Here is a 19,999-nt window from a genome sequence, read left to right on the forward strand (position 1 = left end):
TAACTACAGTTAAAAAGGTTTCCCTTAGCCCACTGCATTTAAAAACATTGCAATTTTCTTTGTTTTAAAAGTAAGTATTTTTAGTTTTCTTAAAGTTCTATATCTATAACAATGCTAGCCCCTATGTGAACATGTGGACAATAGTTTAAAAACTGACTTGTATGGGTGCAAGTCCTGTGTCACAATCGGGAATAACCACTGACATAATAATAATAACCACATAAGAACCACGGGGGTTAGTTGCTTTTCCATCACTTTCCTATACTCATGTAGTTATCTTGAAAGACAAACCCACACTTCATTTAGGTGTGTTGCACATTTCAAGGCTTTTTTCAACCTTTTCCTTCTGAGACAGCTAATAAATATTTAAGAACACTTTCTAAAGTGAAAAAAAATCAAAAATGATGGGGGAAATCTGAATTAATTTGGTCTATTAACATGGACTTCCAGGCAGAATTTCATACCATCTGTTTGCCAACTTACACAGCAAAGATAAGCCTTCCTTTGATGGGCTGCCAATCCATCTACCATAAAATCAATGAGAACCTTTTAAACCAACTCTCTATTTCTTAGTCTTCTCATTCCATATCTCCCCAAAGAGTCGTCTTCATCACAGAAAATGCTATTAATAGCAGCACTATGGGTAAGGAATCAAGTTACAGGAGCTCAGGGTAGCCCTTCATATGTTTTCATCCAGCAGAGTCAAATTCAGGGTGAGGACCTTATGCACATGGACAGTTATTACAAAGCACCAATGTGTTGGGTATTTCCTGCTAGAATGAGCAAGTTGTAAACCCCTAATAGGTTAAGTGACATCTACTGAAATATCCCAGTCCAGTGACCATAGATTTAACTTTCTAGTGACACTTGACATGGTCAGATTCCCTCTACAAAAAAAGGAGCAGCATGAATCACAGAATCATCAAAGTTGGAAAAGATCTTCAAGATCATCAAGTCTAACCTTTGACTGACCATCACCCCATCAACTAGATCTGCAGCACTAAGTGCCACATCCAGTTTTTTCTTGAACACCTCCAGGAAGGGGGACTCGACCACCTCCCTGGGCAGTTTGTTCCAGTGCTTGACAACCCTTTCAGTGAAGAAATTCTTCCTGATATCCAACCTGAACCTCTACTGGCCCAGTTTGCGGCTATGTTCTGGGGCAGCAGGCTCTGAGACAGAAACACCTAAGTGCAAGAGATACTAATATTTCCATTGCTCTCTTAAGACTCACCGTTTCATTTCCAAAAAGAACATCCACGTAGGGCATGACCTTCATCATCGGCTCTTTGTAGAACTGGCTTATAAATGGTGCAGAAAGATTCAAGCTGAAGATCTTGTTGTTGGCAGAAGCCTGAGTAGCCACTTTTAATACTGCTTCTGGTGACACTGTCAGGAAGAATCCCTGCAAACATCAAAACAAATCAATGTATGTTACTAATTTTATATGAGGTACCGCATGAAGCATGCTATTTCTGTAAAGTCTCTCCCAACCCACATTTGTCATACACGTGCACAGATAAAAACTTCTGGGAAATACTGCCTTTCCATTAAGGTATTAAAGAGGTGACAAAGAATCTGCATATGCCTAGAATCACAGCCTTTCAAAATGAAATGTAACTCTTACCTCTGCATTCCACGGACTACACCTTCCCATGGCAGCTAAGACTAATGTCCATATATTAAAATGTGATGTATTATAATTCTAAATGCCCCTTTATAGTACTAGAGTCAATCAGACTGTGCTGCTTAATTTTGAAATCCAGTCTGATGGCTCTATACACAGCTAGGAGACTAATGAAATCCCTCACCTAAAACATCAGTATTTTATTTACAATAAAGGCCTTGAAAATGATGACTTTGTAGCACTTGCTACTATTTTGCAGAAAAAAACCTAGAGGTTTTCATGTTTCCACATAGGTATTTTATTTGCCCCCTTCTCTCAAAAGTACTTTTCTTTGCTCAGAACATCCACATTTAAGTAAGTACCAACTTCCACAAAGCACAACTTGTCTACTAAATTGTAAAAATGCTGGTTTCATCCCTGTGAAGAACAAGACTGCCATTTTGAATTTAGGATTGCAGATGGTTACCCCAACCACAGTGTTCCAGGAGCCATGAAAAGATGCCCTACAGTTTCATTAATCTACTTATTAAACAAAGGCTTAGACTTTGCATTAATTAAACAAATTCCACATGTTTTGTTTTTATAATTCTAAAACTTGTTTTACTAGCTGTTCCCTAAACTCAGTGAATAATAGCAATTTTCAAGCATGAGCAGCAAGTGTTAAATTTAAGGCCAGAGATAATGTCTAAGGCAAAGTGAGAAGCAGCTTTGAGGAAGGTCTGACAAATAAAACACCATCTCACTATCTATAACATCACCACCATGACACTCTAAAAGATGTAGTAGTGGCACAGTCTTATTTTTCAGTTTTCATCCATATGATTATGCCTTTGAATCACAAAATATCTATATTTTCATCCTGCATCCTTCAGTTATCAGATCACTTTAGGCATTCTACTCACTGGAAAAAGAATGTAAGTCTACAGATTAAAGACTACTTTGAGAATATATCTATTTATTTCTCCTCTACTCCATACTCTCCAGTCTAAAAAATACATCATTGATTTCAAAATCTGGGCACGATTTGCTACTTGATGATAAAAGTCCAAAGGGCACAAGAATCCTGTGCACCTTGTGGAGCTATTCAACACCCTGGAGGACTGGAAGCCTGTAAACATCCAAGCCTCTTTGCTAATTTTACATTCTGAAGAATTAAAATGAACAGTATATATAACTTCTCATTTCCATAGCAATTTCTACTATCTTTTAGTTTTTTATTTAATAAACAGAGAGATGGATATTTTTTAAAAAAACTGTTCTAAACACAAAATAAAAATCTTTCAAGGGTGACATGTTTCCAGCTCTGGATAAATAACAGATTGCTCTACAGTGGTCTACGTAAATAGTAACCTGGTCAAATAATTAGGCTTCTTACCAATTTTAGGCTGAAAACTTCATCTGAAGTAAAATACATCTGATTGTAATTTAAGGTACAGAACACTATCCCCATGAGATCTAATGCAGGCCTGCATCCAACTCCCTTTTCCTTGGAAAGGCAACATAAAAGTACTGAGATACAGGTAGGAGAGTTTGCTTTTTAGATCCTGCAAAGTAAAGGCCAGGAAATCTCAAAGGCTATAGCTCTGTCTTCTGGGTTTCTTAAAAATCACTTCTGCCATTTAACTGCATTCCTCCATGGTTTTGCTTATATTTTTATTTAAATAACTGTTTGACATTAAAACATCTAGAAATTAAGAGCTCAGTGTATGACAACTCTTTCCCAAGTATAACATTTCTTTGCAAAATAAAATTGTAGCAGTACAATCCACAAAATGGAATTAACAAAGTAAGGAGAAAATAAAATTTGACCTGAACAGATATGGATTTAAAGAAACCTAATTCAATCCCCCCCTTCATGTATTTAAATTGACTTTGTCTCTACTTTTAGTGGAATTCCATGCAGCTATGACCAGTGTAGTTACAGTAACCCAGCTTCTCAAGCTTAAATTACAACCAGAGAAGCTACAGACCACCCTACTGTGGCATGCTACAATAGTGCACATGAATGAACTCCCCTAAAACCCCCAGGTTTTCTTGTATCTCTATGGGATTCAGAGCAAAGTTGCTTTGTGACTTCCTTAGAAAATCAGCCTGCAGGCTCTTGCAGCGGCCACTGCTTTTGGTCCAGAAGAAGTATATAAAGGAAATACACAAAGTTGGCCTAAGACAACTACTCTTACCTGCTCTAACAACTGTCAGCCAACATCAGCTTTGAGTGGGAGAATAAGTGTGTCCAGTATCCCTGGTATAAAGGCTTTGTATTTCACCAGTAGAAGTTCTATTCCCACTAACAAGAAGGTTAACAGGCTCCTCAGAAGATACTCCATATCCATCTACACACCTTAGACTACCACAGAGAGTTTTGGGGTCCTATTTACCCTCAAAACCCAAAGGTACTTAACACAACCATGAGGAAAATACCTTTAATCAAAGGATGAGACAGTCAACAAAGAGAAATTCCAAGAGCCTGGAAAATGTACGTTGCATAGAGAAATGAAATTACTGTGCATGTATCTAGAGTGGTCAGGCATTGGAATAGGTTGCCCAGGGATGTGGTGAAATCAACACTCCAGAGGTGTTGAAGATGCATCAGGATCTGGTGCTGGGTGATGTGGTTCAGTGGTTTAGGGGTTACAGTTCTAGTGCTGGGTGGGTGGCTGGACTCGATCTCAAAGGTCTCTCCTATCTTGATGATTTTATGATAGAAGGACCTGTGACAACTGGGCAGCGCAGCCACAGAAAGTGAAAGGCAGGAATACTGTACACCAAGAAAACCTATAAAACATTAAAGGCTATCAGATACATTAGCACACACAGCATTCCTTTGGCATAGAGTATACCAGATGCTACTGCCTCATGATGTGATACTATTTTCTGCTGCTCAAAATTTAATGAGTGTCTTTTCTATGCCAGGAGGAAAGTACCGTTGTACCACAAGGCAGAGAGCAAGGCTGAACCAAAATGCACACCAGGAAAATAGGATGGTAGGCTGAATTATGTATATACATGCTTGTATGTCCACATGCACAAAGCAATACCATTCTTAGGCACTGTAAGCAGTCCTTTTATTTAAATACAGTCCTTTGGTGGGGAAAACCCCCCATTTTCCTTGTGGGATAAAAAAAAAAAAAAAAGGAAGAAATAAGAAAAATATATTCATGTATTGCAGACACATGGCTACAGGAGATACAGTCACTTGTTTGTAACTTAAGAGCTTTTAAAATTCAATAAGATGTATACAACAGCAGAGGACAAAGTCAATAGAGAATATTGTATTAATCTCACTTCTACTATATTCAGGAATTCTTTGATGCACCTTATAAGATATGCCAGGGTACTGTGAATATTGCATAGTCTTTCACATCCATGTCTTTTTTTTGTAGACACTAGCATTACCAGAAAAACTTGGGGAGTTTACACACTGGTAATTTGTCTTGTAAGCCACCTCTCTCATTTTTATCACGCACACAAACCCAAAAGGTTTCTTCTGACCTACACTAAGCTCTTACAGCACCAGCTATAGCAGATGTGAAGGCAGCAAATTAAGGGTGTCAAAAGTGTCAGCAGCATAGAAACAGAGAGTGCTGAAGAGGTGACCTCACGAAACCAGCACAACTGTGTCTTTGGTGAATGCAATTCTGCACAAGGTGTTCTGTCCAAGCTGAGAAGCCTTGCCTTACACTGAGTCTGTGCTCACAAATTCATCTGGATTACAGACATGGAATGTTTGCACAAACAGGATCAAGATTTTTTTTTCCTGAGTGAGTATTTCCAAACAAATGGAGAACAAGATGATAACAAACAGCCTTGCAATTTGCAATTTATTACAGTTTAATAGTAAAGAAGCCATATTGCCTCAAAAACATACAGAGATAATAAAAATTAGGATTGCTTTCAAATCTACTACCTGCTAAAATACATTTCTTTCTAACTCTTCCACTTTCCTCGCCACTCCCATTTGCAGAGTGGATTACATGAAAATAACTTTATCATATGAATGACAGGATTTTGAACCATGGTATTCTGAGCTGATTTGGGAATGCCATTTGGTAACAATGTAAAATCAATAAATTGTAACTGCAAATCAAAATATTTAACTTTCAGGAAAACAGATACAACAGTCTGCTGCCATCCAAGACAAGTTATATTCTGCCAACAGGAAAGGAACACATCATTTAATCCAAAATTATTTTATAGCAAGCATTTACATAAAAAATGTAATTACGATGACATCACACTCTCATCCATCTAAAGGGTGGAATTTTTCAAGCACACAGAAAGCTTGACAGTTACGTAGTGACAGTCCTGATAAATACCACGATTCAGTAAAGCACTACAGAAATCATCTAACTTCAAGTGTGCTGGCAGTTCCAGTGAAAGAGTGAGAGTGCTGAGGTGCCAAAAAAACTTGCTCCATTACATGACAGACACAACCAAGTCAGAGCTTTTGGACCTGGTTAAGTTTCCTATATTCTGCACACAAAGAGAGCATGAAGCCACACTCTTGGGCAGAAGAGGCATCCCTCAGCTCTGCTCTGCCATCAGTCTCATCTGCTGCAGTCTAGCAAAAATACCAGGGCTTGGAAAGAGTGAGGCTGAACACATGGCAATTCCTGAGCTGGAGAATGAACCACTAGGTAACTGCTCCAGACAGAAGAACTTACACAAGGCTTCCAGGTGTTTTTACAAGCAGAAGAATCTGAAAGACTTTTGCATTCCAGCCTCTGAACTGCCTGAGCACAGATGGGGTGCAGTCCACGTCCCACCCACCGTGAGACATGGCAATGAAATCATCTTCCCTCAGAACAGGAACCAGAAGGAATCTTCTTGGAATGATAGAGCAAAAGCTCTTCATCTGTCTTAGTACTTATGTGAGTTTAAAAGAGCAGGGAGCAATTTAGAAACTACCTTTAACACTGAAACATCTGAGCACATTACTTGGAATGTGCAAGACTGTCAAGTTGGCAGATTTATTGACCCTTTACCACTCGAATCTCTCAGTTTTGAGCATTTATACTTGCAACCTGTTCCTGCTTGAAATTATTGTTAAATTATTTTCCTTACTGAGCTATGACAGAATAGTCATGATGATAAAGATAATAAAATACTCACAGTATGGGGGAAAAAAAACCCCCAGAAATAATTAAAAAAACCATTACAAATTAAATAATCAACATGACCTTTACTAATAAAGGTGCTTGTGGCTTTAAAGTAGCATTTTACTTTCTCTAGAAAGGACAAAAGCTCTTTGTAACTATCCACTTGGGAAATGTTCGGTCTGTAAATTAGTGAAATACATGGATGTTATTTTAATCTATGTACCTGTTCTTCCTGTAAAAGGTAATTTAGGAATTTAGAAAGTACCTAGACAGTATCAATTGAATTTTTGAACTCTATTTTATCTCAGTGATAAATCTTATCTCAGTGATCAGCAAGCAGTTACTTAATGAAACAAACCCCGCTGCTTTTTGTCCAGTTCCTACTGGAGACAGTTGTTTTAAATCAGGAAGCAAGGACAGCAAGAATGCAACATTTTCTCTGAGTAATTGTTTTGGCTTGTTCCTGTATGCCTTGTTTATTTTTATGAAAGTATTGCTTTATAACTGGAAAATGACTAAGCCATAAACTATTGTTTTATCATTCTGAGTGGCCAGTGTTTCTGTTTTCCATAAAAGCCAAGTTTCAAACAGTTTTCAGGAACATAGGAAAAAAACCCTAACTGTCAGTAAATGTGCTTATATTGACCATGACATTTTCCTCTATGATGGTGCCAACATGTCAGAAGGAGAGGATTGCTTTCAGACTTGAACAGCTTCTTTGTTGCTGAAGTGAACTCTCCTTATTGCCATATTTGTATCTCTCAGTAGCAGAAACCCTTCAATATCTGGCATTGCACGCTAAAGAAAACATTTCTTTTATACGTAGATTACCAACCTATTTTTAATTTTAATCAGTTTGAAAATATTTTTCAATTGTGATCACTAATGTTTCAATTTGACACTCTCCAGGAGTTATTCTAAGCCATGTTAAGGACAAAATAACTGTGTGACTTTACTTCAGAGATGTGTACTCACAAGGTAGATGAGAACTTTAACAATGAGGTGAAACACATGTGCCAGAGAGCAGTAATATACCTACTTTTGGTGTAGAGAAATGTCATCCCAAATAAAGAAATTCTCCTATTTCCCTGAAAAGTACAAAATTACTTAAGATCTTAATTTGTCTTGCCAGAATGAGCTTAAGAATTTGGTTTGACAATGCTCCCTTAAGTCAGATCCGTGAAAAAAATAAAAACACCTCTCAAATATGCTCTCTCAAATTCAGTCTATAGTTTTACCTCAGTTTATTAAGCTCAGGGAGTGAGATGTATACACTTAATTATACTGAATTTTTAACAAAATTTTGGAGGAGGTACTAAACATCATCTGGGAGAGATAGGAGCCCAGAGATTTTATTACTTTGATTAATAATTCAACCTCTTTTGCCTCTGTTTACCCACTTGCAAAATAGTTATAATGATAAATGCACCTCCATTGGCAGAACCAGTGGGAGGTTTAATTACTTAACATCACTGAAATGACTGAAATTTTGTGTTGAAAGGTATTATAGAGTATAGGGTATTACCATCAATAAAATATAAGCTGCAAATCAAGCAAGCTATGATAAAGAGCAAGCCACTTCATTTCTCTGAGTATCCCAGAACCACTTCAACACACTTTTTTTATTGAAAACCAATTTAATCCTTACTGAGAAAGCCATGCATCTTAAAAAAAAATGTTAAATTGCTGATTAAAGAGAGAAACCATTTCTTTCACCTTTCATCCTTTTAAAATAACTCTTTATTAGGTTTGTCTAACTAGTCTATTAATAGGAGGATAATGTTGTGTTTAGACCAAAAAGTAGACTCGGACATACTCCAAAAATTGGCATCAATATTATTGATAACGTTTGGAACAATGAGATAACTGGTTTTCAATAGTAATTGTCACAATTTGAACACAATCCCAGGATCCTTGTCCTGGCAAATAAGCACTTTCAGGAAGCATAGAATAAGGTATGGCTAATTTAGGCCCTCGATGATAGTGCAGCATTTGCTTTTTTGTGTATGGTTAGTTCCATTAATATAATGTGGCATCTCATAAATTATGTAAACATCAACCATATGTTGAATTCATTCAAGTTTGGTGTGTACATAATATTTACAGTATATTAGTAAATTGAGAGAATCTATGTAACTACAAATGCATAGAGAATTTCTAATTCTCTAGACAGTTAATCCTCAGTTTGAAAGCTCTCTAAGTAAATACTTTAAACAAGCCCATTTCTTGCTTATTAAAATAGCCTTGAACAAGAAGAGAACAAACCAGAGTATTTGCTTAATTAAATGTCCTTATATCAGCAAAATGTTCTGTTTTATAAATACAGGTTAAACTCAGAGTGAAACAATGACTGATATTAGTAGATAATCACCACTGACTGACTGGGTGTCAAATGGACAAAAAAAAGTCTCACTAAGCTCTTGCTTATAGTATATAATATATACAAATATATATATAGTATATAACATATACTAGCAGATACTGCTATACCTGTGGCCTCAGTGTCATGATCCCCAGGTGAGGCAGAGGAATGCAACAGCTACATAAGATAAACACAAGAATGAGTCCAGTGCCCTGGACAATTAGTCCATCTTACAGATTTCCCTATCAACAATGTGGTCACGGTACAAAATGTTTCCACTTAAATTCAGGTTTGAAAGCAGATACAAGGTATAATGAAATATAGGTATCTTTCTCCCTAAGCACTTTAATACTGCAACACTTCAGCAGAAACCTTTCTTCCCTCCCCCAGCTACCTTTGAGATCTTGTAATTTATAAGAACATAGCAGCATGGGGATTAAATATTAATCAAAGTCATTACCATCATCGTTAGAACATATTTCAAGAGCCCCAAAGAAAGAGCATATTATTTCACTAATAAAGATCGTATCATCAGAAATATGTAGCATGGAAGGTATGAAGAGGCAAAAAGAAATGATCAAGTGGTAAGTCAGAAGATTTCTGAAACTTATAGCACTATTCAAATACTAACTCATCCTTTAACTGAGTCTGTTAAGACAAGGCAGACTCACCATGGGCAAGACTGAGCTCTATATAGAACCACAGAATCCCACAGTATACTTAAAAAATGTAACTTTGCTGAAGGAAAAAACCCACCCCGCAAATAAAATAGAATTTAAAGAGGGGTGCAAACTCCACCAATATATCAGTGAAATTCTGGAGCAGCTTCAAAGCTTCAGTGGAGATGTGAATTCATTTGGGATGCAATAGGGCTTTCCAAAGCACAACCAGGGCACCTGAAACCAACACTGTTCACAGGATGACTTATTCTTTGTATTAAAGAAATGACCACCCTTAAGAAATGGTAGGACCTCCATTATTTACAAATTAAGGTGTAAAATGATTAATAAAACAAATACCTCACTCAGTCCCCAAAGTACTTCCTAGCTGATTTTAAAGGGTCTACATATCCTTACGTTTATTTTCACGTTTAAGCACCACTAGAATTAGGTGCATAGTGCAACAAAAAGCTCAGAAGAGCTAAAAACATACTTGGCATAATAATAAAGGATGTATTTCTTTCAATTTCTGGCTTATCAAGTTACGAGAAAGTGTGTTAAATATTTCTTTCAAATATCACTCTTCTCACAACTCTATCCTCTGAACCACAATTCCAACAAAATGTCTTTCACAGCAAATATAACATTTACTATGAACATGCAATTAGGTCCTAATCGCTTGGATTAATTACCACATCAGGGTTTACAATAAAACATTTATTGCTCACACTTCCACACATTAAAATTAATTATTTAAAAGAACCTTAATGTTATTGCTTGGCCTTTTAATTTTCATTATAGAAAGACTCTTACATGGCTTTGTTTCTGAACACAAATAAATGAGGGTCAGGATCTATGCTAATTCTAATAATTATTGATATAGTTGAAATGTGGACAGTTGCTAAGCTCTAAACAGATATCTTCACTTAAATTAATTTCGGTAATAATAATTGCCTGTAGAATACTTTGAATACAAGGAGCTATTTAAGTGTTGTGCATTAATTATTATAGTCTGAATAAGTACTTCCTTCAAATTCCAAGGGCGAGGGGGAAATACCTCTAATTATTAGCTTTATAGAGCCAAATAATACTTACATTAAGTTTCTGTTGCTAATGAACTTATGAGCTCATACCTCAGAAACCCACTTTTAATAGCAGGACCACTACTGTAACCAGGGAGAGTAGTGTAAGTCTTTTATTTCCAGATCTTAAAACCTCAGGGGAAACTTCCCTGCTAAGACATTATTTTCTGTAAAGACATTATTTTTTGTAATGTCATATTATTGGGGGAGTAAGAGACTTTAGTAGGGGCTTCACTTTACACTGCTATTCAAGATGCTTGAATACCCCATGTAAGTTTTAATTTTCTACTGGATATTTTCCATGCTTCTCTACTCAAAACTGACTCTACTCCCATCACATTATTTTCCCACCTTCAGAGAAAATCAAGATACATGAAATATGACAGAAAAAATACTTTTTTTTCAATTTAATTAAAAATGCAGCATTTTAAAAAAAGTTTTAGATCAATAAAAGATCAGGTTAGATGGTCAACCTATGACAGACAACTAACCTTTCTTGATGCAGAATATCATTGAGTTTAAAAGTCAAATTATTTTGAGAGCAGGAAGCACCTGAAACTTAAGTGAGTAAATACCTTAGTGTTCCCTAAGAATGTGTGACAACACCTCTTTGTGGAAACCAAGCTAGCTGAGATGGAGAATACCTTAGCCCAGGCAGCCTGTGCAGAAACCACTAACCTGAGATCATGGGAGGTGGGATATGGAAATTAGGATGCTAATGGAATCATTCCAAAATAGGTCACGTCTCTAATTGTAGTTCGCTGTTGGTTCAGGACCTTTGACATATAAAGTCATGTCCTTGTCCCTCATTTGGGATTGGACCCCTACCCACAGATAACCTTACATATTGTTCAGTTAGCCATGCCCCCACATCTTTGTATGTTAACCATTGGACCATGAGGCCCCTGTGTTTGTTATTTCACCAGCATTAAAGTTACATTTTCAGGCTCTCCATCATTCCCTCACCTCTATTTTCCCCAGACTCAAAAGTCACAGTGCTTGACTGTGATAGCCCTTTAGTTGCCTTGGAATATGAGGCAGCCAGGGCCCTTGTCAGCCTTCAGGAACAGGAACCCGAGCCCAGCAGGACACGAGCGCCTTCAGTAGATGTCGAGCTGTGTACAATTTACAAGTAATCACATACACTGGAGAACAACTGCATTTGCTACATATTCAAGACCTTCCTAAGACAGAACACTAAGGAGGCAAGGTCAAAATTTTTTCAGCACCAAAGGCTCACCTGACTGCACACCTACAGCACAGCCCATCTCAGATATTCTACTGAAAGAGCTCCTGTGGCAGGGTGGGGCTCAGGAAATACTGACTGAGGCTGCTCACACATGCAACACAATGCAATTTTTTATAGAAGGATTGTGTGCTACTGATTTCAAAAATATTGTGCAACCCTTCACATTTCTTCTGAAACAGTAGAAACATATGGGCACTATTTTTTAATGCATGACAAGAAATGGATTTTGTAAACTACCATGTAAATGAGAATTTATAGTTCCAAATCAACTTACAGATTAAAAACAAAAGTGCAGAATAAAATTAGCTATAAAGACAATCACTGCTATCTAGTAATTAAGTGATTTCTTTGGACTCATTTAAGTCTCCAAAACTTTTACTTTATGGAAGCAAGGTTACATTCAAGGAGATATTTCCAACATGCCAATCCTAGTTTCATAAGTCAGACCTAACCCCCTGAACCAATGTCTCTTCTATTTGTCGGTGCCCAAATTAGTTTGTGTGGTTTAATTCAATTGGTTCATTTTTGAACTGAAGTGTATAGGGAAAGAGATTTATGTGACTTCATGTTCTTAAAAATAGCATTTAAAATGAAATCAAACTGCTTTTGAAACTCATGTGAGTTTTACAATATTCAAAGAAATTTCACAAGGAAAAAGAATTTTCATGACAGGGATCAAACATTAGAACATCCTTGGAAGTATTCAAAATGACTGAAAGCAACTGTAAACTTCAAATTTGTTCTAGCAAACCTCTAGGGGTCCATTGCAATGTGAATTATTGTAAAAATCTATGCTAGATATGCTAGATTTGTGCGTATTTGAAAAGCATGGACAAAAAATATGTGGACCATTCATACAGTCTCCAATGTTCTATCAGCTTCTTAAACAGTATCTCAAAGCAGAGCATCCCAGGTGGTACTTTAACAATCAGAAATCAGCTATTTTACCCTGAAATAAACACCACAAAGTGTATACACTTTGCAAACAAACCACGTAGACATGTTAGAACACCTTAGACTTTGAGATCCTTCTGCAGCCCTTCCTCTTCACATGGAGCATCTCTGAATTCCAAATTATGAAGTCAATGTGATCCTAATAATGCCTACAACCCTATATGTAGACAGTCCTTTGAACAGGAATGAGCTCTGTTACAGAATATTAATCAGAATACTAATTATGAAAAAAATATTCCCTGTTCTTTTTTACCCTTTACTTGAATCTTTGCCCATTCAATTTGTGTCCCTGAAAACAGAGAGAATAAGAAAAATAGATACTAAAGCTATCATAATGTATTTAACAGTGTTAACTTGTGTGCTAATTTATACACTATAACCATGATTTCTGGATTAGACTATCACTGAATAACTTTGACATATTTGAGGCACACAGAAGAGACAAATGAAAAAGCACTCCTTTTAAAATCAGCATTGGAGCTCATGTTTCAGTGCTTTTATAAGAAAATGAAGTTGGGATTTCTCAAAATCACCTACTTAGTTCAGGGAGTTTAAATCCCTTCCTTATGCTAGATAAACAGAATTTCTACTTTTTAAGCAGCCAAACAAGAACATTTTGAAACTGTGTAACAGAATAACCTTATTTTAGGGAATGAAAATTATTAGTCCATGTCAAAGTAAAATGCAGCAGGCATTCTTGAAACATGGAAAGTGCCTGTCTCAAGTTTTTGATTTATTTTTATGCATCTGTATCAATGACATCCTTCATTTACAGAAATGGTATTTATGGTACAAGATGACTTGGTAGTTATTGGAGCTTGCTCTCTCTTCAAAACAGCTAACCATGGAAATCAAGGATTTCCTTTTTACTCCTGTTCCTACAATGCCTCCTCATCAACATCTCTGCTCCAACCTGGTCATGAATCTAGTTAGACACCAAGGCTAACAGAGTGGCATCAAACCCTTCTGTAAATAATAAGAAACCGAAGTGATTATGGTACCCCAAAACCAGAGCTCATCTGTCATGCATAAATTCTTTACATTTCTTCAATTTTCTGAGGTTTAGAGCTCTAATGTTCTTCAGTAAAGGCAGTCTGGACACAAATCAGCCATTTTCACAAAACTTTGCCCAAGAGAGCAGTATCTATTTGGTGCTATTTAAAACATCTTCTGCAGAACAAAATTAAGCTTAAGAAGTTTCCTTCTGAAACAAATGTTCAGAACTGGTACAAATCACAGAAAAACTTATTACAACAGTCACGTTTACCCATAGCAATAATCATTGATAATCAAGGGGTTAAGTAGTTGGCAATGACACAAACAACAGAAAAAATTATTTGACAAGATTCCACCCTCATTCCAATCTCTACCAAAGCATCAATTGTAATTATAAATTTTCACCAAAGATGTCAGATTCTTATGTTAATCTCTGCACAATCTGACATCGCCATTCTTTCACTTGTATAGATGTGAACAGTTATCATTTTGTTTGTATGTCACCACAGACAACATAATCAATAGTTTTCATATCTTTCTGTTCATACTTTTTGTTAAAATGAATTTCATGAGTGCTGCTTACTTTTGTTCCACTATGAAACTTGTTACTGCTTGAATAGAGAGTACTTAATCTCAACAATAAACATTATAATGTATGATGGAGCAGTCAAGGGAAAAAAAAAGTTTCAACTTTTTTTTCAGTCCCCACTTTAACATAGTCTGTCCTTATCAAATTAATATCTAACAACAGTGACACAAAAGCAACACAATGAGTGGCTTTGTTCATTTTATATGTACTAATCTGAAGCACAAACTGCCTTTCACTCCTTTTCCTTTTATGCTCCATAATTCTGTATTAAGGAAATCTTATTTCATGAAACTCAAAGCAAAAAAATTGTAACTGGAAATAACTGGTTTATAAAATATTACATGTCAGCATCAATGATTTAAAGAAGATTCACAAACAGATGGATTGCTTGTTTATTGTTTCCATATGCAAAGAACCACCAGGAAGGCTGGAGAGTTATTCTTTCTGACCTATCACTCAGGTGAAAGAACCATGCAGGCTCTTCCTGCAGTTCTACAGCAGAACTCCCTCACCTCTGAGCTCAGTCAGCACAGTTGCTCTGTACCAGAAACAAACACTGATAGATTTCCATAACAGTTGCAAATGACACTTATTGAAAAATTGTTCATCATAAGAGAGTGGCTCCTGTACAGGTAAACTTGATCCTTACTGTGCTGATCCATTTACCTATTCTTATGGATGCTACTTTAGAAAAGGTAATTTTTTAAATCAGTCAGCAGAGCCACAAACTGAAATGCAAAGAGGAGAGTAAATTTCCTGCTGGCATAGGCTTTCCTTTAGCTTTTACAAATGAGCACCACTGCACCAATGGTGACACTGGTCTGGATTTTATGTTTGCTGAACTTGAGCTTAGAAATTGACTTTCTTGATACACAGTCAGATGGAAAGTTTCCCTTCCAGGCACCAAAACAGACTAAACTGCTCCAATAGCAAGAACTTCTCTTGGATATAGTGACTTAGCTAAGGTTTGAGACTCTAGCTTCACCAAATGAGTACTTTAGACATTTAATATCCAACTAAGAGCATCCAGATCTTCTATTGCCAGCACTCAACTGATTTTATCCAGTGTGAACTAGAACCAGTTAAGAGTTGGTTTCATCCACACCTTACCAGCTTACAACTGATTTATATAAATCATAGAATATGCTTATATCACCTAACTGTTAAGTTTAGCCAGAGGTAATTACTGTTAGGAACTGCAGGCTTGGCTTGTCTAGAAGCACAGAAATGACACGGGCCCCCTTGAATGGGAGCCTCAGGCCTGTGAAGCTTATGTACTTTGTAAATCCAACAGGACTCAAGTCTAAGTCCAATGCACATCCATAACCTTGGAGTAATAATACCATAGTACACTTCAGGCTGCTGGAACAGCAGACTTCAGAGAGCCCTTTGCAGCACAGCAGTACTTCAGTGCATGTGTAATAAACGATCTCTGAAGTGTCTTCTGACCCTATTTGCTCCTGACAAATGCACAGGAGTTGCAGAAGTCTTCATGTGAACTTGCTTTTCCAGCAATTTGCTCTCCACAACAATTGCTTACATCTCACGTACCCAGCCATATCCCTGACCATTCTAATCTTGGAGCAAGGAACTTCAGAATATTCACTGCTAATAAAGTCCTTGGAAAATATTCAACAATTTCAAGACTCTGACACTTTTTAGAATTCAGACATTTCACACCACTGATGATTACCAGTTTTCCACAATTACCACCATAATCATTCTAAGAGGATTCTATCCTGAGGATACAGATGACCAGGAGATGTTTGAAACTTTTATTATAAAACATCTTCTGAAGGTCTGGCATTTTGACAGGGTAATACTTTCTCTGCTCTTCTGACTGTCTGCTACAAATTTGTATTTGTCTTTGGATATTTTTCTTATGGCAAAAGAGTCTGTTGTGAGGAGATGTGTACCTTGGTTTTACTACAGTGAATTATGCATCTGTTCAGAGATCACACTCTCCCAAATGAACATCCAAGCCTGCTAAAAAAGTCTGCCAACATACTGTGAAGATCTGGGAAATGGCACACCCTCACAAATGCCAGATGTAATTTTGCCCACAAGAAAAGTCAGATGGATTCCTCCAATAAATTCCTACTTCTTTTGTCTGCCTCTTGGTTGATATATGATACCACTGCAGATGTATCCAATTTTATTAAAATTTGTCCCATCAGCTCTACTCCAAAAGGAGAATTTTCAGATTTACCCTGAGTTTGTGCACATTTGTTACAAGTTGTTTTTAAGCTGAAACCCAAGTGTTAAGCTTTATTCCATTTAATTCCATTTAGTTTAGTTTAGCTTAGTCCATATCTGGTTAGACAGTCTTCTGTGTTTGTGGCTGTGAAAAACAACTGGATTTTTCTAAGTGTTCTTGAATATTTGAGCTCCCATCTCAGTAAATTTTTCAGTCAGCCCTGAAACTGGAATTATTCTGTTGAATTTGGCTAAGTTTGAAAATCTTCATAAAATAGTGGAGTTCAAGCTACAATATATCCCACGGGCCTACTGTAAGACATAGAGATCTCATCACAGCTAGCTCTTCAAATCCTAGCAGAAGTTTTGCTAAAGAACTGGAGAATAACAATCTTTAGTATTTAAAACTTAATATTGAAAGCTTTTCTTTAATGAGTGGCTAATAAAGTACTTCACTCTGGAGATATTGGTAAATCTATAATTAGAGATATCACTTAATTCCCCTGTTCCAAAGACATCCCTAATGTTAATGAGTACACAGGAAATTCATACAGCTGAAAGCCAAAACAGTTGTCTTTGCTCAATTTGACACTAATAAAATTGTGAACTACTCTGAAAACCTTGTGTCTGAAAAATCACCTCGTAATAGAAAGTTAAATAAAGTGGCAATCCAAAGTAATTTCAAAAAGGCTTTTTGAGTGAATGTTTACTGTAATTTAAGCATGATAATTTACAAGTAATCATATACAATAGAGAACAACTGCATTTGCTACATATTCAAGACCTTCCTAAGATGAAACACTAAGGAGGCCAGGTCAATTTTTTTTTAATTGGGAAGCATTAAGACTTGCTATTGAGCTAATATTGTAAAATCTTGCACTGAATTACCCATACATTTAAAGACTGATAAAATAACTCCACATAAATAAATTCCCCTCCTTCCTCCACCCCCCCAAAATACAGATATCCAAATACGCTGCTTGCTCTGCACTGCTTCATATACAGAAACTAAGCTTTTAATTCAGCTTGTCTTTCTGTAGTATTACTACCCTTCAGAAAAGCTTGTGTTTTGTTTCTAAAAATGACATATTTGGCATTATGCCCACATTACTTAGGATTCTGAAGATATTGTCCACAGTCATCCTCCCACTTCCACTCATTCATTTTGCAACTAGTGTTTGCAGAGACTGATGATCTACAAAGTCCCTTGTGGTAAGATTTTGTATTCCACTTTCTTCTCCACTGAGGGTAGTAAGTTCTATTCTATTCACATTTAAAGGAGCACAGAGTGTAAAAGTTAGTGATGCCCATGGGAAGATATTTTTCTGTTTGGAACAAAGAAGAGATTAATATTGTGTGAGAAACAGAGAGATAAATTTTAACCCAAGTGTGGAAATGAACTGGGGTTACCATTTTTGTCACTGTGGTGTCACAGCTGGCCTTGTGATAGATGAATCTTTGTGTATGAAATTCATATACACTAAAACTTTATTAATGGAAGTATTAATTACTCCAAGATGATAACACATCTTGGATCTAAATCAGATACTGCTCAAGAGCACACCAGGGATAACTAAGCATTGTTACATGAGTGCCTTTCTCACATGAGAAAACACAATAAAGATTCTGTACATCTCAGTTTTGCAGACAACTACCCAAAAGCATATTGGGGCTTCCTGTAGAAACAGAAAACCTCTAAAAGGGGCCTTTAAAGTTGGCAAAATCAGTAAATTTAATCTATCCACTTTCTTCTGACCTTTAAACCTGACTTGAAAAAAGTGTTCAGCAACATAAATTTGATCTCTAAAGGCTGCTGCAGATCTCATTTTCTGCTGTTTTTCCATTAGGCATTTATGGGACTTGCTGGTGTTACAGGGGACTAGTAAAATGTCGAAGTAATCCTGCAGTTCCTGTGTATGAATTCAGCTTTTCCCTGTGAGATGACAACATTTTTTTTTTGTCTGCCAGGTTTTTTTCAGATACTGGAGTACAAGACTAATACCATAGGTGTGACGTTATTTTTTTTTTTTTTTCATTTGGTAACATTAACCAGATCTGGCAGTTCAAGTGTTGAAACAAAAGAATTCCTTCCTGAGCCAATAAGGTGGCTTGGTGTACATCTGCACTAATTGAAATCACAGCATGGCTTTTCAGGATAGGAATTGTATCCAAAGCATACAGAGGATTTGAAGATCTTGGTTGTGTGTTTGTGCATTCTCACAAGTGCAGAGGAAACCAGCTGCTTCCATTTATGAACTGTGCTGATACATGTGCCTCAACATACCAGTGACATAATGAGCAACTTAGCAGGCTAAAGACTGGCCAACTGTTTTAACAAGGGAAAAGGAAAGGACAGGTATAGAAGGCAAGACAATAGAAAACAACTTATAATATAACAACATCTAATGTTCAGATTCTATAATTTATGCTATAATTCTCGAGGATTAGAGCTAGAGGATAAAAATAATAGGTTATTCCATCATGCTGCCCTTTTATCCAGCCATAATGGCCCTTGACTTCAAAGTTCCTTTCTCCCATCTTTTTGGCTATTGTGCTGTTTTTCAATAATACAGCCATCAACTTCCAACCCCAATTCAGTATCCACTTCTTTTATGTAATAGTAAATTTTGATGTAAATTCTTCTTTCTGAAGTGTTCTTTTTCTCTTGACTTTACTAACTTTTCACTTTAGGTGCTCTTACCTAACAACTCCTTCAGTACCTCTTTGGAAAGATCCTCTTCTATAGTACTGAACCTGGTTCTACAGGTGGGTTAAACATATCCTTACACTACCTCTGTCTCCAGTCTGTATTGAGGCAATCACTGCCAAACACATTTCAGCTGACAGTGGAAGGACCTTTGTTTCTTCTCCTTTCTCTGTTTTAGTCCCGCCTTATTCTGTCCAAGCTGAGATCCCTACTTTCAAACCACATTCTCAAGGCTTTTTTTATGTTGTCACTTGAATTCTTCTAATTGTTTCTCCATAAAAATTCCTCTACTTATTAGTCACACAGCTTCGATTGAGCAGACATCACCTTATTCCAACTGTGTTTGAAAAAGGAATGCAAATCATTTTCCATTCATCACCGTCCTCAATCAAGTATTTGGGATTTGGCTTCTCTTCAAGGCTTTGATACCCATCTTAAACCAGATTATCTGTGAGCATGCACTGCTTGCTACTTCACTT

At 36.6% G+C, this 19,999-nt stretch overlaps 1 protein-coding gene across 2 annotated transcripts in view; it reads right to left on the minus strand.

Moving 5' to 3' along the window:
* ADK (adenosine kinase) overlaps positions 1-19,999 on the minus strand; it is a 270,375-nt gene that overhangs the window by 77,095 nt on the left and 173,281 nt on the right. For both annotated transcript variants that reach the window (XM_083866949.1, XM_083866950.1), the window contains exon 7: positions 1,235-1,405. In XM_083866949.1, coding sequence (XP_083723075.1) covers positions 1,235-1,405 — 171 coding nt within the window. The remainder of the gene's footprint in view (positions 1-1,234; positions 1,406-19,999) is intronic.

The sequence above is a fragment of the Zosterops lateralis genome (genome assembly GCF_965231275.1).
Source record: "Zosterops lateralis genome assembly, chromosome: 8".
Classification (NCBI taxonomy): Eukaryota; Metazoa; Chordata; class Aves; order Passeriformes; family Zosteropidae; genus Zosterops; species Zosterops lateralis.